General features: G+C 39.2%; 1 protein-coding gene across 5 annotated transcripts in view; it reads left to right on the forward strand.

The window, feature by feature from the left end:
• Window positions 1–27,604, forward strand: part of LOC126412360 (mediator of RNA polymerase II transcription subunit 25) — a 152,926-nt gene that overhangs the window by 111,124 nt on the left and 14,198 nt on the right. For all 5 annotated transcript variants that reach the window (XM_050081919.1, XM_050081920.1, XM_050081921.1 and 2 more), the window contains 3 exons: window positions 4,607–4,879; window positions 15,584–15,670; window positions 24,064–24,222. In XM_050081919.1, coding sequence (XP_049937876.1) covers window positions 4,607–4,879; window positions 15,584–15,670; window positions 24,064–24,222 — 519 coding nt within the window. The remainder of the gene's footprint in view (window positions 1–4,606; window positions 4,880–15,583; window positions 15,671–24,063; window positions 24,223–27,604) is intronic.

The following is a 27,604-nucleotide window of genomic DNA, read 5'->3' on the forward strand; positions in this document are numbered from 1 at the left end:
AGAGGTGATTGCTTTCTTATCATTTGGCATCCCATTTTGGAATAATGGTCAAGTGTGTGGCACACTACTAAATAAGGCTAACAGGTGACTTTGAACATATACAAAGAAGGGTGGTGTAAATGGTCACAAGTTTGTTTGATTGATGGAGGAGAGTCACAAGGATGTAGAAATACCCAAGTTGACAGAGTCTTGTAGTTGGATGCCAATTATCTCACGCAAAGCTACTTACAGAATTGCAGTGACCAGTATTAAGTGAAGATACTGGAGATATTCGTCAGCTATTGTCCCCATAACGACCCTGAAAAGAAAGATAGACAAATTACAGCAAACACAAAGGGATTTAAATATTCATTCTTTCTGCACTACACATTTAAATGGAACAGGAAGAGTCGCTAACATTTGGTACCATATAAAGTACTATCTGCCATGCATTTCACAATGGTTTGCAGATGTAGATGTAGATACTGGGCTGATCCAGATAGTATGCTATACTGTATGTTTTCTTCTGTAGCTTCAACACAATGCTTTTCCAGAATAAACCAAGATTGTAAACCACGTTTCCACTTAATATTGGGAGCTAATTTCCGATCCAAAGACTTATTTGCTAACATACTAGGTAAAACTACGTCTTTCTGAAGTGAGAATAGCCCTAAATCCATCATTCTTGTTGCCATGGTCTTCAGTCTAAAGACTTGTTTGATTTGGTCATCCACGGTAGTTTATCATGTGCAAATCCCCTCATTTATGCTTGATTACATCTTTTGTTCATTTGAACGTGCTTACTGTATTCAGCTTTGATGCCTCAAGATATCTGCTGTCAGCCTATCCCTTCTTATTGGCAAGTTGTGCTTTAATTCCTTTTTCCCCAGTTTGAACCAGTACCCCCTCTGCCCATCTAAGTTTCAGCATTCTTCTGTGGCACCATCTTCTAATCTCTTCATGTCTGTATTTTTTAAATCCAGGATTCATTTCCGTATCATGTTGCACTCCAAACAGTTACTTTCATAAAATACTTCCTGACACCAAAATTCATATTTGATGTTGACACGAAAATTCATATTTGGTGTTGACAGAGGTCTCTTTTTTTAGAAAGATTTCTTACTATTGCAAAACTGTACTTTATATCCTCTCTACCGTTGCCATTGTCAGTTATTTTGGTCCCTTAGTAGCAGATCTTGTCTGCTGATTTCAGTGTGCCATTTCCTAATATGGAGTGAGGTGACGCATTGGTTAGCACACTGGACTCGCATTTGGGAGGATGATGGTTGAAATCCCTGTCGGCAATCCAGATTTAGGTTTGTCATGATTTCCCTCTAATGCATGCAAATGTAGAGACAGTTGCTTCGAAAGGGCATGGCAGATTTCCTTTTTGATCATTGAAGCAATCCAAGCATGTGTTCTGTCTCTAATGACCTCACTGTTGATGGGATGTTAAACTCTAATCTTCAGTCATTTTCTAATCTAATTTCCTCAGTGTCACCCGGTTCACTTCTGCTACATTGCAGTACCCTTATTTAAAATTGTTGATATTCATCTTTTAACGTCTTTCACTGTAACCTAATGTACCCACACCCACCACCCAACAGTTTCAGCTCCCCTCTGTCCTATCATCTCCTCCCAACTCACCACACCTCACCCTCATTGTGCTCTGTTCTATGCCAATGCACCCACCATTCTTTTTCCCCTTTTCTGCTCCTCTCCTTTCTGCTCTCTTTTTTCCCAACCTCCACCCCCACAGTCCCCCAGTGCTGCATAAGATAGCCTTGTCTGCCATCTCTAGTCCCTGCACACTCCAGGTAGCCTCGTCTGCCATCTCTAGTCCGTGCACACTTCACCAGCAGCACTGTTTCCTCTTTCCCACCTGTATCCTGCTGTCCCTTCCCCTTCGCCACTTCATTACTGATTGACAAACTGCCTATTTGCTTCTGATTCAGGTAATTCGGCTGATGTTGGTCTGATGATTTTACTGACATTTTGCCAGCACTAGTGGCTGGCATTGTCAGTGCTTCACCTTCCACTGCCGGTGGTGAACTGGAGCCGAGCTTGTGGCCGCAGACTATATGTACCTGGCACGCGAATGTCCGAGGGCTTCTCCGTGGTCATTTCCGGTGTGGTTCTCCTCTTGCTACCTGCGACGGTCGTTCGCTGCAGTATGGGAAGCCAAGATCCATTTACCTTAAGGCATTCTTCTTTCTTGTTGATCTATTCTTGTGTTTGTGTATTTCTCCAGCTTCTCTGAACAAGTGGGTGTGATAGTGCTTCTCTACAACCAAAACTTCCGTGTCGGTGAATTTTATTACATGGTCGGTCTCACTCAACACGTGCTCTGCCATGGCTGATTTCTCCACGTGCCACAACCTGCAGTGTCGCTTATGTTCTTTGATCCTAGTGCTGATTGATCATCCAGTCATTCCGACATAAACTTTTCCGCATGTGCATTGTAAGCGGTATATTCCCGACATTGCAAGTGGGTCCCTTTTATCCTTTGCCGGTCCAAGACATTCTTTGATCTGCTTTGTCGGTTTGAAAATTGTCTTTACACTGTGTTTGTGCAATATACAGCCAATTCTGTCCGTCACTCTGTGACTGTATGGCAGAAAGGCTGTACCCGAAATTTCTTTTTCTGATTTCTTATTTTGCCAAGTGTTTGGCTCTGTTACACTTCTAATATAATTTGTGTAGTACCCATTGCTCCTCAGAACATTTTCCAGGTGTTGCATTTCACATTTGAGGTGCTGCAGCTCACATATTCATACTGCTCACGTTAGGGGCATATGAATCATACCTCTTTTTCTGCCTCAGGTGGTGGTTTTATAGTTTGTGCAGGTGTTGGTCCGTGTGTGTTGGTTTTCGGTACATGCTATGTCCCAGGTTTTCACCACCCCTTGTGACCAGCACATCTAGAAATGTAGTTTCTTGTCCTTTTCTACTTCCATGGTAAATTTTATGTTGGTGTGGAGGCTGTTCAAGTGTCTTAGGAAGTCACCGAATTGTTCTTCACCATGGCTCCACACAAAGAAAGTATCATCGAAATATCTATACCACACCTTAGGTTTACAAGTTGCCGAGTCCAGTGCCTTTGCTTCGAAATGTTCCATGTCGGGAATCGCCTTGTCAGTCTGCTTCTGGCATCTTTCAAACTTCATCTTCTACTGGCGCTCAGTGCGGCACTCTAGTTCGTTCTGCATGAACCTGTGAGTGATTCTATCGATCTCGTCCCAGTCACCTTGATGCATTCTGCTACTTTGTTGATAGAACATGTCTGGAAGTTCCTGATCCGTTCTTGCCAAGTCTCTCCGTGTTGTATGATTTCGCTCATGAAGAAAAGCTCGTTCCAGTCTGTCGTGGATACGATGTGCTTGGGTGGTGATGAATAGGCATTTACATTTCAAGAACTTCAGTGTAGCATCTTCAGCTCTGCACCTGAAAGGAAGGTGAGAGAGGACATCAATCGCACTTTCTTATTCTGTCGTTGGTCTGCCATTACTGATTGTTGCTCCTGTTCAGTGCTTTTCAGTTTTGTTCTAGCCTGAACAGCAAGAATCATTTGTGTTTGAGGCATACACAGTTGTATGAATACATGTGTATTTTTTTCTTTTCTGATGAAGGCTTCAGCCAAAAGCTTAATGTGTAACAAGCTTTTAACTGTTTCTGTCTGCAACTCAGCATGTCATCTATACGGTGAATGGCAATCTGTCCTTTCCATAATTGTTTGTATTCCAACCTGGACTTTCCACAGCTAGAAGAAATGATATCTACCTTCACAAATCATCCCTGCACATTTATAGGAAAGACAGCTCATCCAGTGCCTTGTGAACAAAGCCACGAAAGAAGGCTATAGGCTATGCAAAATAAACAAACCGGAGCAAGTTTTTACATTTTTATTTTTTGTAGCGAAAAGAAAGTTTTCTTGAGAAAACTGTAACACTACAAGGAATTGGCAAGCTAGCTTACCTTCAGGAGGAGAAATTTTGCACTTTATTCCTTTCCTATAACAAAATTTAATGCAAATTCTCTGATGCATTTTCATACAAAATAAATAATACCAAAGTGCACACACAATGTTTTGGACAGCTGACAACAGGCTAAATATTCATTATGGCTAACACTATACATATACTATACAGTCATGTTTTTCAAAATAACAAAAATAAGAAATTCAAACTGTAGTAACACATCATGCAAAATTAAAAAATGAATGTCACTTTTTGAACACACCTCATACATGAGCAGGAAAGTTTTAAAACTAGGGGAACATTACTCATTTGTCAGTGTTTCTGAAAAGTTTTCCATCATGTTTGTTCAGCACATTCCACTGCCAGCTTTTTGTATTTCTTGGTTGTGGAACGTTTACGCATTGATTCCTTTTTTTCAGTTTTTGTCCTGCATTGTAATAGTTTTTTTTCTTTTTTTCCTGGCAAGATCACTAATAGTGTACACAAAAATCCAGTAACATATCCATTTTCAGAAAAAGTTAAGTTCCTCCAATGGCAGCCATCTTATTGCCAGTATCCTGCGTAATGATAATTTTACTTTGAATACATTTTTCAAGCATTGTATTGTGATTACATAAATTGAATATACCATTATTATTCTCATCCTGCAGGGACAGGATCGACAGCTACTACTTGTGCAACAACAACAACAGCAACAGCAGCAACAGCAACAGTCCCAGCAGCAGCAACAACAGCAGCAACAGCAGCAAGGCCCAGGAGGCACAATGCGAGCTGGTCAGGTACTAGGAGGTCCCGGCCCTCAGCGACCACCGTTTGATAACATCGAAGTTGCACGACAGCAAAACCTTGTTAAGATCCAGCAGCTACGTGAAACACTGGAAGCTGCACAGCAACAAGAACTGCAGTACAAGTCCCAACTTGAGGTATATGCCAGACTGAAAGCAATTTTAAGAAATAAAAATCAGAGAATGTCTTTGTCTATCTCATCTGCTCTATTTAAGTTGCAGAGTTAGGTGCTGTCTCTGGTATTCTGTAACAGTACATATAGTAAAGCAAAAGAAATAATAATTAAAAAATTATCAGTTTTCACAAATAGTTATGATTAAATTGTGTCATGCAGTTAGTCTCAGAGATATATATTTTTATACAAAAGTCTCAGCAGAGTACAACCTATGTCTTTTGCGAATTAAAACTATTCCAACCATGCTGAAATGGAGGTAGTCATGCAGATAATATACAGTACTGAATGCGCCATCTACAAAATTTAGGGGTTTTATCTTCACTTGTAATAAATTTCAGAAAGTTAATAAAAATGTGCATTATCAGTGTACATAATCAGCTTTAAAGGAATTGTAATGCTATTTGCTATTTTTTCAGAAGTCAAGATGTCAGCAATGGCGTGTTCAGTCTTGGTGTAGATATCCACTTCATCAGTTTTCTCATGAGCTCATGCCTCAATCATCTTCTCGCCATAAGCATCCTCTTACGGCCACTCATGAGGAGGTTTAGGAACAAAATTGTCAATTTTGAAAGGCCTATGCCCTGTGTGCAGTTTCACTATCACCAGATTTCTCTCTGACATATATATCATCGTTATGCATCCGAAGAATAATTAGGAAAGTGTTACAACAATTCGTTTTTGTAGCTTTAATTTTTCTAAGTGAGGAAAATAAAAATCCACTCAACATTTTAGCAGGGAACCTATGATCTTCAGTCTTTTGTGTGAACCTCCGTTAATATGGGGTACTCAGATGCTGGACGCTTATCTTACTGCAGTTTGTCAACGACCCAAGAGAAACTATTAAATACTGCACCAGATCATTGCTGATCTATTTAATTTATCAAGTTAGCATTTCTTTTGTCACAGTGTTCAGTCCATGTATTCACAATGGTCAGCATCATAATTGTCTGAATTGTTACAAAAATATGATATTATTGGTGGTTTGATTTGGCGGTGAACTGCATTGGCCGATTGCTTCCTCCCATTCAAAACTGTACGATGTTTAGTATCCTTCTCCCCATAATCATAATTAAATGTATAATTTTGAATATAGACAGGCAGTGTGCTAAACTAGATGATCCCTTCAAATCTTCCAGGTCTTCTTCTTACATTGGCTCCCTCCTCTGTGGTGAAATAAATAACAACGGCAAATCTGCAGATCTAAAGGAGTACCAGATCTCTCCAAAAAATTGTACAATAGCAGTCACGACAGCTTGATGTAACACTATTGTGTACATTCAGCTAATTCATACCGCCAGAACTATAGCAACTAACAAGCCTGACGTTGTTGTGCATCATCCAGATAAAATATCATGCATTTTAACTATTATCTCAGTCCTGTGTGATTAATACTAAGTTCTGTTACAAGAAATTGAAATATACATATATTAGCACTGAAGTCAGGCAGCTGTGGAATATAAAAACTGTTTTCATCCTCATCATCATTAGTGCCCCTAGGATTAGTGGCACACAGTTTTAAGAGGCTTTATCTAGGAACCAAGATTGTAGTAAAGACACTGAAATACATTATCTTGTGCTGTTCAGAACCAGCATCATGTTGCACAAAGTACTCGTAAAGTCACTTAAGTCAACAGCCTTATTCCTGAGGAAGCTGGAAGGAACATGGAATAAAATAAGGGCCGTCCCCCCCCCCCCTCCCCCCCCCCCCCCACCCCACAACCTCCGATAGGCTATAAATAAAAGACAAGTTCATAGAAAATAATTATTTTATTATCAAAAATTTTATACACTTATGGTTACTTTTCAACATAATCACCGAAAAGATTGAGACATTTATCGTACCTATGGACAAGCTTTGCAAAGCCCTCTTCAAAAAATGTTGCCGCCAATGATTGCAAATGAGCACTGACATTGTTTTGAAGATCTTTGTTGGTTTGAAAGTCGCTGGGTGCCAGGGCAGGACTGTACGGCGGATGATCGAAAATGTCCCGTTGAAATTGTTCAAGGAGCCATTGGGTTCTGCCGGCAGTGTGTGGATGAGCATTGTCATGGATCAACACAATTCCTGAAGTCAAAAATTTGGTCATTCAAAACAAACAAACAAACAGGAGTGCTGACTGAAGATGTGCCTGGGAGGGCATCACTTTCAAACCAACGAAGATCTTCAAAACAACATCAATGCTCATTTGCAGTCATTGGCGGCATTTTTTGAAGAGGGTATTGCAAAACTTGTCCACAAGTACGATAAATGTCTCAATCTTTTCAGTAATTGTGTTGCAAAAAAGTCACCATAAGTGTACAAAACTTTTGGTAACTTTTATTTATACCCTATCGGAGGATTTGGGGGGGGGGGGGGGGGGGGGGGGGGAAGAGAACGGTCCTCGTATTTTGATTGTACCTAACAATGTAATCTTTGTTGTGAAACATAAAGACAATAATAATAAGAGGATGAATCGAATATAAATGGGATTTTATTTTTTATTTAAATTCATTTATTGAAAAACTCAAGGCAATTATAATTTATTTTTCCACATAGTCTCCTGCTTTGGAAATGCATTTGTCCCAGCATATGGGCAGCTTTTTGATGCCCTCATCATAAAAAGGACTGGGTTGTGTCACCAGCCATTTGCGCACGAAGTCTTCTACTCTCTCGTCTTCTTTAAATCATCGCCCTCCTAGAGCTTCTTTAAGTGGTCCGAATAAATGGAAATCGCAGGATGATAAGTCTGGGTTGTAAGGAGGATGATCAAGTGTAGTCCAGTGCGTTTACTGTAGCTTGGAGACAGTTAGAGCTGCAGTATGGGATCGCACATTGTTGTGGAGGAGGATGACCTGTCGAATCGATTGGTCTTGTCTTTTGTGGCGATATGCAACTCTTGCCTTGTTCAACAGTTCGCAGTAGTAAGCAGCATTGATTGTGCTTCTCTCATGCAAAAAATCACTTGCTGATCGAAGAAAATGATTGAAAGAACCTTGCCAGCTGACAGTCGAGTCTTGGCTTTCACTGGTGCTGCCTCTCCTCCCACTCCTTACTGGCTTGTTTGGATTCTGGAGTGTAGTGGTGAACCTATGTTTTGTCTCAGGTGATGATCTGACTCAAAAATCCATCACTTTCTTCCACAAACCTTGTTGTAAGCCTCTGACAGATCTCCAAACGTCTCAGCTTCAGATTTTTGGTCAAAAGTTTAGGGACTCATCCAGGACACACTTCATGGAACTGTAGGTCATTTGTGATGGTTGCTTGACAGCTCCCATAACTGATTCTGACTTTTTGTGCAATTTCTGATACTCTCACCCATCGATGGTTGTCAGTAATGTCTTTAACCTCACGAATGTTTTTGTCTGTAATGCTGGTCCGAGGATGGCGATCGTGTTTCTGATTTTCCACACATTCTTGTCCTTCCTTGAACATTTTATGCCAGGCAAACACACGCATCCTTGATAATGTTTTATCACCAAACTGTGCAGGCAATCTTTGGCAAATTTCCACCGCTGTAACTCCTTCACGAGCAGGAAATTTGATAATTATGCATTGTGCAATGGAGGGGTTCACCTGTTGCTCAGACATCGTGAGCATTACTGACAAAACAGTGGGAAATGTCTAAAAGCATGTTCTCCTCACTTCTAATGTTCCCTCTTAAGCATAGCAGAAGTGCGGGGCCAATCCTACCAACCATTGAAGTTCAGGAACAAAAATCCCATTTATTTTTTATCTCCCTTCATAATAATAATAATAATAGTAATAATAATAATAATAATAATTCAACATATATACCAATATCTGCAATTTAGCTAATTTACTGAGCAAGGTGATGCAGTGGATAAGACACAGTACATGTGTTCAGAAGGATGGTGATTCAGCTACCCATACAACCATCCATGATTTAGGTTTTCCTTGGCTTCCCAAAACTGCTGAAGTCAAATGCCAGGAAGGTTCCTCTGAATATACACAGCCAATTTTGCTCCCTATACTTCAATATCTGAGCTTCTGTTCCATCTCTAATGACCTTGTAATTGCAGTGGCATTAAAATCTAGTCTCTCTTCTTCTTTTTGTTGAATTAATTGCACCATCTATATTTTTCCTGTTGTGATGTACATCTCCAGGAACTTTGCTAATGAGCAGAAACCTACTTAGCAGATCCTACTTGTAATACGTAATCACAGTAACATATTGGTGGCACATGTACTTATCAGCTGATCAACCATCTAGTATAAATGCAATACTTCCTGCTTTTGGGCAAATTTCTCAACCATACCTCATGCAGAAAATATGGCAGCACCCTAGACACTGTTGTAGTGTGGGATAGTAATTCCTTTTGTCTCACAAGTTTGAAAGAGATACCACGATTTAGCACACACTACACCAAGATGTATTCCTTACTTCTGATTGCTGCGAAAATAGTGTACAAATTTGGACAGAACTCCTTTTGACATATTCCTTTGCTTCTAGTGAGAGTAGGGGCATGTGTAGATCATAAAAAATTGTTTTTGTACATAATGTAAGATATTTACTTACACAGACAAATTTGTTCATTCAAAGACCTCTGTAATGTCATCATCTTTTCTAGTACTACATTTGATGCCACTGTTTATACATTTACAAGGGCATTTTACTCTGTGTTTTATGCTGTGTGAAGCATTAAATGAATATAGTTGCAAACATTTGCTAAATCTCTTTTCCCGACTCATACATCTGTGACTATTACAAACAAAGCCCATATATGTACAGATGCCATGTTTCAGTTGCTTACTTGGGTTTACTTGTAGTACATAAGTACTAGTTCCTATATTTTCCATGAAGAATTCAGATCTGTGTGTGTGTTCCTATTTTGGACATGAGCACCATAATTCTAATTGCTAACAACCTCATTAGACGAGAACTGCTTCCTACTGATATGTACTGAAAAGTGATATGGAGATCCGTAAAGTGATTGCTAACTGGCCTTGTAACCAGATATGTGCATGAATGTTTCGTATTTGCTGTGTTTATGCAGACACTATTTGCAAATTTACAATGGGATGTTTATAATGCACAAGGTAAGGGGGATAAGTAGTGCTCACTAGCAAGGCAACAAAAAAGTTCAGTCATTAGCAAGATCAACATTGTCCTGAGCACTGCATCACAAGTGGTACTACCAGGTGGAGTGTTTCCTGTGGAAGATCTGACTGTGTTCACCAGTGGCTGGGCAGTCTTTGGGTCACTTGAGCATCTGTGATACACAGCTGTAGTGATGAAAGCCAGCTCACAGTAGGATGCCCAGCACAGTGTGTCTACCTCGTTACCACGGCACATTAGGCCAATTTGGTTTTGGGAACTCACATTGTGCCAGGCCCACCTAGGATGATGTCTGACTGTGCCAGATTCTACTTGGCTGCACCTTCAGTGCCATTTGCTGTACAATGCCCCATGTGCTTTCTAACTGTTGATTGCTGAAGTCTGGCTGGTGATTCAGAAGATTAACCAAGCTTCCGTGGAGTTGTCCCTTGATGACTACAGAATTTGTTGTTTATAAATCTGTACAAGATATTTTTTCTTGTGTTTCAAAGTGTACTGTCTCTATTGCCAAATTGGTGATGCCATTCAAACTTCAGATTTTGCTTTGGCAGTTGGGAAGTACATCTTTACTGTAAGAGTGTTTAGAGAGGGCATCTGCAATATCCTCATGAAAGATTCCATTAAATCAAAGTGGACTGACTCACAGTTCCTTGGGTGTTGGCCATGGTATGACCATCTGTATCACTGCAGCCTTGTTGCATCACTCTCAGATTAGTCTCTTAATATCTCAGTTTTTATATGTTGCCAGTAGATGAGATGATGTGCACTAGATGCTTTCTGTGATTCAACAGCCAACCCCCCTCCCTCTCCCCTCCTCCCACTCCCGTCCTTCTGCGCATCCAGTCCAATGCAGAGCTGTAAGATTTCATCCTGCAGAACCCATGGAATGACAACTCAAAAATTTTCTTGTTCTACAGCTAGGAGGCTCATACTACCATTCAGTGATAGCCTGTATCAAAGTTATAGGAAAATTTACAGTCTGTATATAAAATTTAACATTAATTGTTCTGTGACATCATTGCATACAGTGTAGACAATTTTTGCTGCATTAGTCAGGAAATGGTCTGTTGTGTCCTGTATTGTCACAGTAATCTGGAAGGCATATCCTTCCATTGATTTAAAACCTTGTCATACTTCATGACAACATACAATGAAGTGTGTCTGTGTTGATATGCTTCCTGGTTGGCCAGAAATGCATTTCTAGGTGTACAAGTCGATGAAAGATGTAACATTGTGCCAAAGCTTGCAAGACTATATGCAAAAGATTCATTATCTGTTATCACGTGGAAGCATAGTCTGCACAAGCTTGCTTTGTGACCATGTAAACAATAGCCATTGGCTTTTACTTGGCTTAAAGTTATTTTCTTGAAATGATTATATCTCTGTCATAGCCTAATAAGACTCATGCCAATGTTGATGTTCCAAAGTATGCAGTGACATGACTTGTACACCATCTTTGAAATAAATGTTGACAGTATATGCCAGTAATTATTACTGGAAGCAGTTTCTCTATACGAACACAATATAAAATACACATTTAGTTGAATTGCTTCTTGAATGGAGAACAAGTTTTCCAGACTCATACAAAGATTACCTTAACCCTTTCACTGCTACAGGCGTGCTCTCTACATTCTGTGCTGAGCGTGGTTTTTTTTATTTATTTTAATTTATTTTATTTTTTTTTAAATTTTATTTTTTATTTATTTTTTTATTTATTTATTTATTTTTTATTTTTTTTTGTGGCTGTACAACTTGCCAAATGCTGTTCGGAGACAACAATCCATGGCTATAAAATACGCTACTGGCCATTAAAATTGCTACACCACGAAGATTATGTGCTACAGACGTGAAATTTAACCGACAGGAAGAAGATGCTGTGATATGCAAATGATTAGCTTTTCAGAGCATTCACACAAGATTGCCGCCGGTGGCGACACCTACGATGTGCTGACATGAGGAAAGTTTCCAACCGATTTCTCATACACAAACAGCAGTTGACAGGTGTTACCTGGTGAAACGTTGTTGTGATGCCTCGTGTAAGGAGGAGAAACGCGTACCATCACATTTCCGACTTTGATAAAGGTCGGATTGTAGCCTATCGCGATTGCGGTTTATCGTATCACGACACTGCTGCTCGCGTTGGTCGAGATCCCTTGACTGTCAGCAGAATATGGAATCGGTGGGTTCAGGAGGGTAATACGGAACACCGTGCTGGATGGATCCCAACAGCCTTGTATCACTAGCAGTCGAGATGACAGGCATCTTATCCGCATAGCTGTAATGGATCGTGCAGCCACGTCTCGGTCCCTGAGTCAACAGATGGGGACATTTGTAAGACAACAACCATCTGCGTGAACAGTTCGACGACGTTTGCAACAGCGTGGACTATCAGCTCGGAGACACTTGATGCTGCATCACAGGCAGGAGCGCCTGCGATGGTGTACTCAACGACGAACCTGGGTGCACGAATGGCAAAACATCATTTTTTCGGATGAATCCAGGTTCTGTTTACAGCTTCATGATGGTAGCATCCACATTTGGCGACATCACGGTGAATGCGCATTGGAAGCGTGTATTCGTCATCACCATACTGGCGTATCACCCGGCATGATGGTATGGGGTGCCATTGTTTACACGTCTCAGTCACCTCTTGTTCGCATTGACGGCACTTTGAACAGTGGACGTTACATTTCAGATGTGTTACGACCCGTGGCTCTACCCTTCATTCGATCTCTGCGAAACCCTATATTTCAGCAGGATAAAGCACGACCGCATGTTGCAGGTCCTATACGGGCCTTTCTGGATACAGAAAATGTTCACTGCTGCCCTGGCCAGCACATTCTCCAGATCTCTCACCAACTGAAAACGTCTGGTCAACGGTGGCCCCGCAACTGTGGTATCGTGTTGAAGCTGCATGGGCAGCTGTACCTGTACACGGCATCCAAGCTCTGTTTGACTCAATGCCCAGGCGTATCAAGGCCGTTATTACGGCCAGAGGTGGTGGTTCTGGGTACTGATTTCTCAGGATCTATGCACCCAAATTGCGTGAAAATGTAATCACATGTCAGTTCTAGTATAATATATTTGTCCAATGAATACCCGTTTATCATCTGCATTTCTTCTTGATGTAGCAATTTTAATGGCCAGTGGTGTACTTATCATCCAATTTTACGGTACTATTCATTGACCAAATTTTATTTTTGCACATGTTACAATATAATGTCTTTGCTTGATAAAGGACTGATTTTCTTTTCATTATTCATCATAGTTATTGTGCTGTATCACATTAAGTAAAACACTGCATGAAATTTTAAAGAGTTTGCAGAGGTAAAAACTCATTGCATAAACTTTGCATATGATTGATTTTAGTTCATATCTTCCAGTGTATGAAATGTAGATAAGATATCAAATTTGAAAAAAAATTGAGAACAGAATATTATCTCATTTCATTTTTGAATTGTTGATTTTTGTATCCAACAAACATTTGTGTGCAGTGTTCCCATGTGGACTTGCCAGCTTCTGCAGAATACTTGTCATTCGATTTTACAAAAACTACTGACTGAAAAAAATTAATTTTTGCACACCTTATGGTGTGATATCTTTGCTTGATAAAGGATTGAATGTCTTTTTGTTATTCGTCATAGTCACTGTGCTGCATCAAATTAAGTAACACATTGAACAAAATTTTAAAGAGATTTCAGATACAAAAACACATTGTATAAACTTCGTGTGTGCTTGATTTTAGCTCATATATTGCAGTATATGAAATGTATGTAAGATATCAATGTTTTTATTTAAAATTGAGAGCAGAGCAATATCTCATTCGATTCTCGAGTTATTGATTTTTGTAACCAATTGACAGTCACATATGACATGCCCACTTCCATACATGTGGATGGGGAATTACGTGGTCATAACGATCATCATATTTCATAAATATTTCCGTAAATTATAGTGTGTAAAGAGATACATATGTTGTATTATAAATACTCGAAACTCTTTTATTCACCGAGATATAAAATAACTCATCTGTGGCAGTGAGGCTAGTGGCTCAGGAAGTGTACAGACATATGTAGTATGGTAGGAAAACCCAAGTGGCTCACGTATACATGTCCACAGCAGCTGAGGAGCATTAGAACAGGACGTGTATTTATGTCCACCACAGCAAAAGTGCTAGCAAAATTCTAGAATTGTCAATAAGCAGTTCATTTTTAATTTAAAATACTATCAGAAATGTCCCGTTTGTCCTCAGCAGTTATCTCTACCACTACACCATGCTGGATGATGCCCAGCTATGCAGTCCATCATCAATTGCTGCTCAGAAATGATTGTCCACTGGATTAAACAGCTTACCTCAAGTACCCACAAGCAGATAGTGATCTCTAAGGGTGCAATAATTCATAATAAGAGATAACATCCCTGATGGAATGATTTAATGGACTTCCTTGCTGAATCATAGGTCTTTGGTGGGATTCTGAGGTTGAAGAAATGATGTGTTTGTGTAAAGCACTTTTATGTTCCATCCAAACACCAACGGTCTCTGGATTTTGACAGTTGTCGCCCATTCCATACCACAGAGTGCATCTCATACTACCTTGGCACCCACAGGCATTGCATCTGCAGTGGAAGATAGGAATTGTCCAAATATGTTGGGAATGTCGTCATAGAATTTCCAGACAGACAGTACTCTGCCCGGTTACCATGGCAACAGATTACTGATAGATTACTGATACCATTCTTATGGTCAGACCAACAAATCCTTTGCCACTGTCCAGTATTCCCATCACCATCCAGACCTTGAAGCACTCAGTCACACCCTTTCCCAGGGCTAGGCTATATTTTATTGTGCCTGGATGTGAAGGGTGTCTATCTGTAACCCCCCAAAGAAGTATTCTGTCATTTTCTCAAACTATGCAGTATGCTAGTCCATTCATGTGCCATCCCTGATCTCTCAGTCCTGCAGTCTGTGTGTCATCCCCTCCTCTCTGTTATTATCTTCCTTCCAGTTTTGTGAATTTTATCACAATGTAGATAAAACAGGAGTGATAGCTCTCATGACTGTCATTGCAATTTTATGAGATACTGCATTTGTAAATCTAAGTTTATCCCCCCCCCCCTTTCTCCCTTCAGTTTTCATACAAATCTAAATTTATCTGTGTCTCACCCACTAGTACATGCAAGTGAGTTGTTCACTTTCCTCATTATGTTATTTTTTTTAAATGTATTGTCTCATGAGGCCTCTGTATTATTGGCACATGAATAGGGGACATGTCACTACCTTAAGTGAATGATAATTGAATACATTTAAAATTAATAAATAATAATAATAATAATAACAATAACAAAAATAATAATTGTGACGATGACTACAATGACGATGACAATGATGATGATGATGCTATGACTTCCTAAGATGTTAATTTCAAATCACAAAATAATGATTATGGATATGCATATCAAAGTAATTTTTAAAAGCCATAGACTGTTTCAAAGTAATTTCTCTTGGAAGTATTTTGTGTGCTGTTAACTTAAATCTGAAGTTAAAGGAATTGTTTTCTTTTGGTATTTGACAATATTCTCACAGAAAACTATCACTGTTTGTCGTCTAGATAATGAGCCACATGAAGATTCAACAGCTGCAGCAAACTCTGGAAGTTGCACAGCAGCAGGAGATGCAGTTCAAGGCTCATTTTGAGGTTAGTATTTGTCTTCTGTTAACCTTTGTACTTGCGGGCAGAAATTTTTCTGCAGTATTCAGTAAAAGCTGTACTCCGAATTCCGCAAATCAAAAATCAAATAGTTTACAATTGCAGCCTTTGAGAGTTCCTCACAACCATATAATGATATGTACCTTTGTGTTGTATTTCAGGTTCATTAACTATGTGTTGCTGTACTAATATACAACAAAGGCAAATACTGCAGGACTGATGACCTCACCATTTAGTCCCATAACCTTCCTCCATCAATCAGTAAATCAATCAAAGGCAAATACTAACAGTGCACTCACTAAATTCTTTGCCAAATCATGAATGATTGAAACCACTCCTTCAGTGTTTTGTGTCACTTATATAGTATGACAATTTCTTGCGCAGTGGACTGGACCATTGTTCAGGTACGCAAGTCTGCAACTATGGTTTAGCCATTACCACAGAGCTCTTCGTACAGTATTTAGTTTGCCCTTATCATTAGTATGTTTAAGACTTCAACTTCACACTGATGTTTCTGTATTCAAGGAATTGAACATATACAAGGTGAGTCACTAACTATTGCCACCAAGAATAACTCCAAAAGTATGATAGGAGCTGAAAAGTTTGTGGGACAAAAGTTGCATGGGACAATGGGGGCCATAATATGATGTTCATTTTTTGTTGCTAGGTGGGGTCACTTCAGAGATATGAAGGGCAGCTTTGTTTTTTTAAATGGGATGCTATAGTTTGGTTCTTATTTTCTGACAGCGGCTATTGAGACAAATCCAGTGATGTGTAACAGTAAGGTCTTTGAAGATCAATGAAGGTCAAAAAGGTGGCTTGAATGTCCATTTACAGAAAGTGTTTGAAGTGATGACCATTGGCATCAGTGCAGTGCTGCAATCTTCTTATCATGGATTGATTGGTATTCCTTATCACATCGGCACTTATAGAAGCAGATGCTCTGACATTTCTCTCTCGCATATCTTCAGGTGTAGTTGGAACGTCTTTAAAAACAATGTCTTTTACGAATCACCACATGAAAAAATCCAGAGGTGTCAAGTCTGGCGAACAAGCCGGCCACGACACATCTCCTCCGTGCCCAGTCCAACGATTTGGAAATTACCTTTGCAACTCATTTCTAGCCATCAGCGAAAAATGTGCTGGACACCCATCGTGTTGATACCACATTCTGTTCCTTGTTCCTAAAGGTATTTCTTCCAATAACAGACCTAGTGTTTATTGCAGGAATGTGGTGTACTTCCTACCATTAAGATTTCCTTCAATGAAATAGGGGCCTATAATTCTGTCCTCCAGAATCCCACGCCATACATTCACTGACCACGGTTTTTGGTGTGCAACTTGCCGCAACCAGTATGGATTTTCAGTTGCCCAATAATGCATGTTATGCAAATTAACATTTCCATGGTTCGTGAATGTAGCCTCGTCAGTAAATAAAATTAAATTAATAAATGTATCATCCCTCTGAATCTGAAGTTTAGTCCTTCGGCAGAATTCAATGTTACAATCCATACCAGATAATTCTTGGTTGACACTGATATGGTAAGGATGATATTTATGGCGATTCAGAACACTAACAATACTACTCTGGCTCAAGCCAGATTCCCTTGCGATTTGACACGAACCTACACAAGGATCTTGAACTACAGTGGCAAGAATACCAATTTCCATTTCCTCATTAGTAACTTTCCTTTGCCGGATATGTGTCCAATGCATTAAAGACCTAGTTATTCGCAATTTATCATACATGTATTTAAATGTACAACATGTAGGGTGAGTATGTTGAGGATATCTTTCAGCATATATGTCTCTACTTTCACTGAATTTCATTGGCATTCTCCATAAATGAGAAGCATATCGACTTGTTCTTCGTAGGGATACATCATTCACATTCACTTGATTCAACGATACTAGTCTTACTGTTCCTATTAATGTTGTAATGTGGAACTATCGAATGGTGTTTACATGTCGGTGGCATGTTAGATGGATACGCCGTATTCAGTGAATATTTACTATTTGCACGACATACGAGAGAGCACTGCATTGATACCAATGGTCATAACTTCGAACACCTTCTGTAAATGTGTAAATGGACATTCGTGCCACCTCTGTGACCTTTGTTGTCTCGATAGCCGCTATCAGAAAGTAAGGAAAAAAAAAGGTTGACCTTCACATCTCTGACGCGACCTCACCTAGCAACAATAAAACCAATGTCATATTATGGCCCCGTTGTCTCATGCAACATTTGTCTCACAAACTTTTCAGCTAATATCATACATTCGGAGTTGTTCTAGGTGGCAATAGTTGGTGACTCACCCTGTAGAATTAAATAATTCAAGTAAAATGAGAATATAGATGGAATATGTTCTAAACTCGTACTGCAATTACAGGTGGAGGCACTACTGAGAATTCAGAATAGATGTTAATAACAAAAAACTTATTAAAAATTAAAATAATATAATTGGATAGATAATTAATCTACTCACCAAGTGGTGGCAGGAGATGACTTACATGAAAGTTAAGGAAATATGCAATCTGTTGGAGCCAGAGGTTCCTTCTTCTGAGAGAAGGATTGAAGTGGAAGGAAAAGGAGTGGGAAGGTTTAAGAAATGGGGAGAATTAGGAAAACATCAGCCAGAACTCTGGATCAGGGAAGACTTACCGGATGGGATGAGAAGGAAAGACTGACTGTTGGGGACTGAACCAAATGGAAACCGCATCTGGTGCAGTCTCCAGCAATCACTCTTTCCTTCTCATCCTGTTCATTAGGTCTCCGCTGACGTGGAGTGCTGGGCAGCTTATCTGTAACCCTACCCGTTTCCTAAACCTCACCAATCCTTTGCCTTGATCCCTTTTTTTGTAAACCATCGTTGCCAGTTTCATAAAGGCCTTGTCGCTACTGCTGTGGAGGCCAAGTTGCCACTGTAGTTATGGTTGGCTGAGTTTGTGAGTTCTTGAAATGGCTTCTGGTGCAGTACACTGCCAAGACAATTTCTTCCTGCAATTATTACACAGCTATGCCCAAGGGTCAGGTAACAGGATAGGAGAACGAAGGTTCAAAACACTCCAACAGATTAGTAACAAAGTCACACAAATGAGTTAAAAAGTTTTACTTATCTTTGTGACCTGTTGAATAATGGTGTCTGCAACACTGCATGTAATATAACACAAAAAAGCCCTCAATGGCTAAGTGCAAATAATCATAGGTAAACTTCACAGTACGTAGCAAATGCAATTACAACAACACTCTGTTCACTTCTAAGAGTTCACTAAATGATGTTCCCTGTCTAAGTCAGCCCTGGACAATGATCTTAAACCAAGTGGCTGAGAGCTGCTCTTCTCTCTTCCAAGTAGGCTTCTGCCCATTGTCGTCCGGTCATCGGCAGATTGTACTCGGCTGGCAATTAGCCGAGGCGAAGTTGATACATTCATCCTCAGCGCCACCCATTGTGCTGGTGGAACTTGTGCAAATGGCAAGTCTCTATGACACTGGAACCAGCTCGCATCTTTGCGCCTGTGATGTTTTTGCCCTGGTTGTGTCTTGTTCGGACAACACAGCATCTTTTCTGTCCCCACCAGGCCTTCTGCCAGTTCCCCTCCAACCCTTCTGCCAGGAGGAAGAACACTGGCTCTGAAAGTTTGCACATTTCCTTAACTTTTATATGTGTTTTCTCTTGCCGCCACTTGGTGAGTAGATTTTTTGCTCATCTAATTGATTGTTTTCATTGTTTCATTAAAAAGCAAGTGCTACTTATTTCACACTTTTGGATGTACATGTGAGGCTATTCTTGTAGTGTATGATTTTGTTGTAGTTTTTTGTGAACAGCTCTGGTGCGAGATGATAAAAAAGTAATGGGATTTTTTGTTTTTGTTAAAGCATCTTTATTTATCAGTTTGGTCCCCTTCAAAGTAATCCCCCTCAGATATATACTACATTTGTGCCAGCACTTTTTCCAGTCTTGGTAACACTTCTGGAACTCATTTTTCATTGTGGTGTTCAGCACCTTCTGCAATCCTGTTTTTTATCTCATCAGTGGTGGCAAAATGATGTCCTTTCGTAGTTCTCTTCAGCTTCGGGAATAGAAAGAAGTCTCAGCAGGTGACCATATCAGCTGAACACAGTTGTTGAGGCAACATAACAATTTCATTTTTTACCAAAACATCATGAACGAGCATTGAGGTGTGAGCTGGAACATTATCATGATGCAGTTTCCTCGAGCGGTTTTGTCACAGTTCTGGTCGTTTTCTTCAGAATGCTTCATGCAAAAGGTGCATAACTTCCAAAAAGTATTCCATATTGACCATAAGGCAGGAACTCATGGTGCACTATTCCCATGTTTATGGTCTTGACTCTTCAGGCAGTTTCCATTGGGATGATTGGTTTCAATGTTGTACCTATGTACCAATGTTTTGTCACTTTTTATAACCTTCTTTAGAAGTTCTGGATCATTGTTGACCTCATTCAGTAATTCCTGAGCGATGTCTACACGATGTCATTTTTGATCAAAATTCAAGAATTTCAAAACAGACTTTTCTGCTACACTTTTCATGCCCAAAACCTCCGAAAACATATGCCGACATCATCAGCAACATCTCTGATGGTGATTCATCGATTCTCCAGAACCATTTTCTTTACTTCTTCCACATTGTCGTCAGAAATTGATGTGGTAGGGTGTCCAGGGAAGTTCGTCTTCAGCATCTTCTCGACCTTCTTTCAAAAGTTTATACCACTCATAAACTATTGTCTTACTTGTAGTTGATTTGCCAAAGGCCACAGTCAACATTTTGAATGTGATGCTGAACTTTATTCTATTTTCAAGCAAAATTTAAATGAAATTCTTGGATCCACCTTTATCAAAAATAAAAATTTACCGAGCACTCGAAACCACGTGTAACTATTTCAACTGTCAACACTAAACTAAATATTCAAGACAACTGAAAATGCAAATATACATCAGGATCATGTGTACCAACAAGAAACTGAAAATTATATATATAAAGCTTGCAAAATTCAAAAATTCCCATTACTTTTCGATCATACCTCGTAATTCAGACTGTGACTGGAAGAGTTCAGCACAGCTTAACTACCACTGATTCTTCCAGCTAATGTCAGCTAATAAATTCTGAACTACTGTATTTCATACAGCTGTGGATTGTCGACATTGTCTGTTCTCGCAGAGATGCGTGTAAATAAACATATCAAAGGTACGGAAATGCACAAGCTGTCAGAGTCAGTGGCTCCTTCTGGCACAAGGATTGAAGGGAAAAGAAGAGGGATAAAGGAAAAGGACTGGCAAGGTTTAGGAAATGGGGAAATTTAGGGAAAAGTAACCTAGAACCCTGGGTCATGGGAGACTTACCGGATGGGATGAGATGGAAAGATTGATTGTTGGTGTCTGCACTGGACGAGACTTGAAAACCAGAGAGCTTAAAGCTGGAAGATAAGGTAAAAGCAAGAGTGAGATTACAGGGGGGGGGGACAACCAAACATGAAAGAATCAATAAGAGGGGAAAGCTAAGTGCATTGTACATGTTAAACAGGTGGGAATGGGGAGGAGGAGGAGGAGGAAGAGGTGGTGGTGTGCCCCCTCCCATCCCGCTCCTATCACCTCAATTTCTTTAATGTCCTGGTCAGGCCATATGCTCCTTCCACACACGTTTTCCTATCCTATGACTCCACCCCTTGACTGCCCCTGCTGTAAGACTTGCCTGATCCACCCTTTCACTTGCCCCTATACCAGCCTTGTAATGGCAAAACATATACCAACAAAGTGAGAGCCACTTGTTAAATGACACGCATTGTGTAATAAGTGGTATGTAAACATCATTCAGCATTCTACATTGGTTTGACACCAAGCTATCAGTTAAGATGAATGGGCATAGACTGGGGTGTATTCTGGCTTCAAGCAATATCCTGTTGCAGAGCATGCTTACAAAATGATAGTCATCACCTCATTACCTATTTCACCACACATACTATCTGGTTTCCCCCTCCTGACACCAGTTTCTCAGAGTTACGCACATGGGAACTGATGTTAGAACATGTGCTTGGTTCTCATCACACACCTGTCTTAAATTTATATTAATTTCTGTGGTCTCAGTTACTGCTCCTTTTCTGTACTCCCTTTTATTTTTCTGTATCTTTTATTTTCCAACCTGTCTATTTCCCCCTTGCCTGTCTACCATGTACAGTGCACTTAGCTTTACACTCTTGTTGACTCTTGTGTGATGTTTTTCCAGTAATGTCTGTCTTGTTTATTACCCTATCTTCCACCTTTAAGTTCTCAGGTTTTCACATCTTGTCTGGTGCAGGCACCAACAATCAGTCTTTTGTTCTTGCCCTGCCTGGAAGTCTCCTTTGATCTGAGGTTCTGGCAACTTTTCCATAACTCTCCTCATTGCCTGAACCTCACCAGTTCTTCTCCTTCCTCACTCTTCCTTTCCCTTTAATCATTCTACCAGATGAAAGAACCACTGGTTCTGAAAGCGGGCACATTTTCATTTCTTATGTGTTTTCATCTTTTTCCTCCTGGTGAGTAGATTTTTTTTATCGTTCAGTTATATTTTCAGACTTTGCTTGTTTTTGGTGGAAAAATTAGCAATTTGGTTACATTCTGAAACATTTATACTCTTGAGTAATTTGAAAAAGATTTGATTTGCAATAAAAATCTATACATCTTTCTCTTTACCTTCCCTCTATTTTCCTCTTTCCCTAGCATTTCTTTTTCTTTTAACATGGGATGAGAAGTGATACAGTTGGTGTGTCTTTTTTCCTCCATTGTTTCCATTTTGCATATTTACACCCCTGGCCAATGAGCACTTCTAATAAAGAAGAGTTAGAACTCCTAAAGAAAACCACAGAAAAAGTCTGCCTTTTTGAGAAATCCATATTCATTACCAGTTTTTGAAAATTCCAGATTACTCACCAGTGTGAAATTCTCTTCCAAATTTTTAGTAATAACTATGAAAAATGTATGGAATTTGAGAACTTTATTGGTACATAGTGTAGGCACCACGGAGCTGTAAGCATCTTACACAGGTGCTACATCTGATTATTAAAAACAATATGTAAGAAAGTAGTAGCTGATAACAGATCATTATAATCTCTCATGGGAATTGACAACAAATACAATTCTTTTATCTTTTTGAGGGAAATATTGAGTAGTGCGAATACACCAATTTGTTCTGAACTGAAATTGCCACATGATGTACTGATTATTCGGTGGTAACCTTAAGGAAAATGTTAACCAGTACATAGGTATGGCATTATTACGTGAAAAAATGACATGCTGTCCATGGAGATTAAGTGAATGATTGATTATATATTATACTATATTATTTTATTTTTGATATTTTTATGATACAATCACATGAGCATTTCACAGTTGTATAACCAGTTTCGACCAGGTAGTGGCCATCTTCAGACCGAAACAGGAATCTTGTTTATCATAGTTCCTTTGGGAATTTTGCTCACTTATTAATTCTTACCTTCTAATTTAGAATTTTTGTGAGATGCTGCGCTGAAACATTCAGGCTATATTTCTTCATTTCACCTGATTTATATTCATACTCATGGTTTTTTTCACATTGACAACTCTTACAATCTCAACTGTATTATGCAACAAACAGAACCTTCCTGAAAAATTCATAGGTTAAGAAACTTGCAAGAGGATCAGTAAGTACTACACAGAGGAAAGGAGGTAAAAACAAAGCAGAAAATAAATAGCTATTGAAAAACAAGAAAGAAAGTGCAGAACAGACAAATATTAATGTATTGGAATTCTTTATGTGCTCTGTAAATGACAAAAATCAAAAGCTGCTGATGAAAGAAAAATATGTAGGTCAATTTATATTTTGCTCCACCTTCTTGTAATAAATGCAGAACATTATATTGTTACCTTCCACATACCTCCTGAATTTAGATACTTATTTATGCAAACATCTGAATATTACGCAATACACAGTTTGAAATTACAGTCAATATATATTCAAACAGTAGAAAATCCAGGATGGAATGTAACAATGTTATAAAAAGGAAAGTTGCTGCTCACCATACAGTGGAGATGCTGAGTCACAGATAGGCACTACAAAAAGACTGACACAAATAAAGCTTTCGATCAGTAAGGCCTTCATCAAAAATAGACCACACACACACACACACACACACACACACACACACACACACACACACACACGAAAACGCGACTCACACACACAACTGCAGTCTTAGGCAACTGAAGCCACAAATCAAAATATATTTTTACATATTTTAAATGCAGCTGTACCCATTCCACTTTTTGGGACTTGTTAGTCTCATAGATTCCTTGTTCTTATCTGTGAAAACACCTTAGTTTTAATTTTTAATCTGTTAATTTCTCTAGCAAGAGCAGCAGAAGCAGCTGCGGGCTCAGCTACAACAGATGTCTCAGCAGCAACAGAGGCAGATGACACCACAAGTCCTGCAGCAACAACAGCAACAAAGAATGATGCGTCCAACTGGAATGGCTAACAACCCAGGGCTCCGTCATCTTTTGCAGCAGGTATGTTAATTCTTCCATAGCACACTGTAATTATGTAAACTCTGACCTTTTCCTCTTATTTAACATGGCAGGCAGGTGAAAAGGTACTGCATTTACTGGGAAGTAAAACGACACTGCCAGTATGAAACACTATCTAACAGAGCTGAATCAAGTCTGAGCATGTGAAAATCAGTACATGGACAGCGTGTGGTCTGAAATGAATCTTTGTTACTAGTGAAAACTGTTTGACTTGCAATTCAATTGGCCAAGAATAAGATTAGTAATATAATGTTATATTATAGACATTATGCTTTGTATAGACCAAGTGAAATTTGTATCACAAGCATATAGAATTATATACAGGGTGATTCACGAAGATATGCAAATATTTTAATATGTTATTGTGCAAGTAAAACTAAAGAAAAAAGTTCATATAAACATGGGTCCACAAATGTTTAGTTAATAATAAAAGATTTTGCCTGAAATTTAGCACCTTTGCTAATATGAAGGCATCACAAAACTGTACGAGGTTAAAGTAAAGCATTATTTACATATATTTTGTTGTTATTGATCTGGTGAATCTAATAAAACATGTCTCAGACATGTATCTGTAGTAGTTTTCCAGAACATCCAGAGAATCAAAGATGTAATTTCATAAAATTTTTAATTTATTAACTAATTGGCTCAGTTTGTTTTTTAAATTCCAGACAATTGCACAAAGTTTTCAACATAAGTAGTAGAGAACTTAATTTTGGAAAAATGATGGTAATAACATTAACTGAAACTGTGGTGTCACCGCCAGACACCACACTTGCTAGGTGGTAGCCTTTAAATCGGCCGCGGTCCGTTAGTATACGTCGGTCCCGCGTGTCGTCACTATCAGTGATTACAGACCAAGTGCCGCCACACGGCAGGTCTAGAGAGACTTCCTAGCACTAGCCCCAGTTGTACAACCGACTTTGCTAGCGATGGTTCACTGACAAAATATGCTCTCATTTGCCGAGACAATAGTTAGCATAGCCTTCAGCTACGTCATTTGCTGTGACCTAGCAAGGCGCCAGTACCAGTTACTATTGATACTGTAATAATGTACTGTCAAGACCGACGTTCACCATTTATGGATTAAAGTTAAGTATTCCACCAGCTACGTCCGTTTTTTCTAAATTCTAATTTCCTTGTCCTGTTCCAGACCTCACGCCAGCCTGCATGAGCTAAAACGCGTGCCTTTTGGCTTCCTCTTGTAACCCGGTGTTGGCTCTCCTGCCAACCCACAACAGAAACTGTATGAATGTGTCACATAATCTGCTTTTATTAATACCATAGCACACATGAATTCATATTAAAGCAGAAAAAACCAAGCTCAGTTTTAAGGAAGTTGCACAGTGTACACACAGTTTCACAGTACATTCACAATAAATATTCAAAAATGTCTCCACCGCGTTCAATGCATTTAGCTACATATGTATGAACAGATTTTGTTGCTTGTTCCAGTTTCACAGGGTTGTTCTTAATTTCGTCTGTTGCATTCATAATGCGAGCAGGTATAACGTATGCAATATTCGTTAACTGCAGCTGTAGCATTACCATCACATTTGCCAAATCGGCATATTCCTCTGCCGTAAATTTGAAAGGCATCCCTATTTCACAAACAATCTATAAAACAAAAACAGTTACTATGTGACTTCACTTAAATACACTGTTCTTATTATGTTCTTTCACTGAACAATATTGAAAACTAACTCGTTTCAAGGTTAGGAAACAACTGAAACAACTCACTAACAGTTGCCAACAATGACATAAATGTTTCTACATTTTTAATGGAGAGTAAACAAATTTACTTGTATAATAATCTTGCTTCTCTGGATATTCTGGAAAACTTCTGCAGATACATGTCTGGGACATGTTTCATTAGATTCACCAGACCAATAACAATAAAATAAATGGAAATCGTACTTTACTTTAACTTTGTACAGTTTTGCGATGGCTTCATATTAGCGAAGTTGCTAAATTTCAGCAAAATCTTTTATTAGCTGTAACTCCTAAACTAAACATTTGCAGACCTATGTTTATATGAACTTTTTCTTTAGTTTTACTTGTAGAATAACGTATTAAAATATTTGCATATCTTCGCGAATCACCCTGTATATGTGGGTTTCTTTCCAATGTCTGTGTTAAATTCCAGTTGGGTACAGGTTTTATTTACTTTATAAATTAAGCTTTTTTTCAGTTGGACATCTGTAGCAGTAACATTAAATCACAGAATATTTTCACCTTCGTTTTGCACTTAAAGTAGTTTTCACATGTTGTAATACAGGGTGCTTCATAAAGAATGACCAGAGTCAAAACTATTTTTATTTATCGACGAAAACTTACTGCAAACATGGGATTGATTGCAAAATACACATAAAATCTTGTAGTTTTAACCATGCAATTACAAATGCTCAGTGTGTCCACTAGCAGCAGTACAGACAGCATCTGGACAGTAGCTAAGTTCGTCATAAACTTTACATGATGTATCTGCTTTTACTGGAGTTATGGTGGCTGTTGTTGTGTCCCTTACTTCTTCTATGTCACGAGGTAGAGGGGAAGTGAACACACTTTCCTTCACATATCCCCACAAGAAAATATCGTATAGGGTCTGGCAATCTTGGAGGAGAAAAATGCAGGGCAGTGCCTCGGGACCCAATGTGCCCTATTCAGTGTTGAACTATCTTCAAATGCTGCAGAGCTGGCTTTCTCCACACTTCAGGAGTCTGATGACTTGATTTTCCAACAGGATGGAGCTCCACTGCAATGGCACAACAACATACATCAGTTTCTAAATGTCACTGTGCTTCAACACCAGACAGGGCACATGGGACCCCCAAGACACTTTTTTGGCCTCCAAGATCACCAGATGTGATCCCTGAGAATTTGTTCTTGTGGGAATATGTGAAGAAAGTGTGCTCACCTCCCCTTTACCTCGTGACCTAGAAGAAGTGAAGAACAGAATAACAGTTGCCACAACTTCTGTAAAAGTAGGTATATAGTGTAAAGTTTATGACGAACTTAGCAATAATCTAGATGATGATCTTGCTGCTGCTGGTGGACACACAGAGCATTTGTAGCATAGCTAAAACTCTTCAGATTTTGTGAGTATTTTGCAATATATACAATGTTGGTAGCATGTCTTTATCAATAAATATGGAGTTTTGAAATTGGATCATAATTTTTGAAATATCCTGTGTGTTGTGTATGTTTTAACAATGGAAAGTCCAATACGCAGTAGTACGGTATGAAAAGGATAGATAGCTACTCACCACAGAGAAGAATAGGTGCTGAGTCACGGAGAGCTGCAATGAAAAATTTTCTGACAAAAATGTTCATTTTCTGAAATAAAAAACACACACTACATTCTTCCCCA

The sequence above is a fragment of the Schistocerca serialis genome, chromosome 7 (assembly GCF_023864345.2).
Source record: "Schistocerca serialis cubense isolate TAMUIC-IGC-003099 chromosome 7, iqSchSeri2.2, whole genome shotgun sequence".
NCBI lineage: Eukaryota > Metazoa > Arthropoda > Insecta > Orthoptera > Acrididae > Schistocerca > Schistocerca serialis.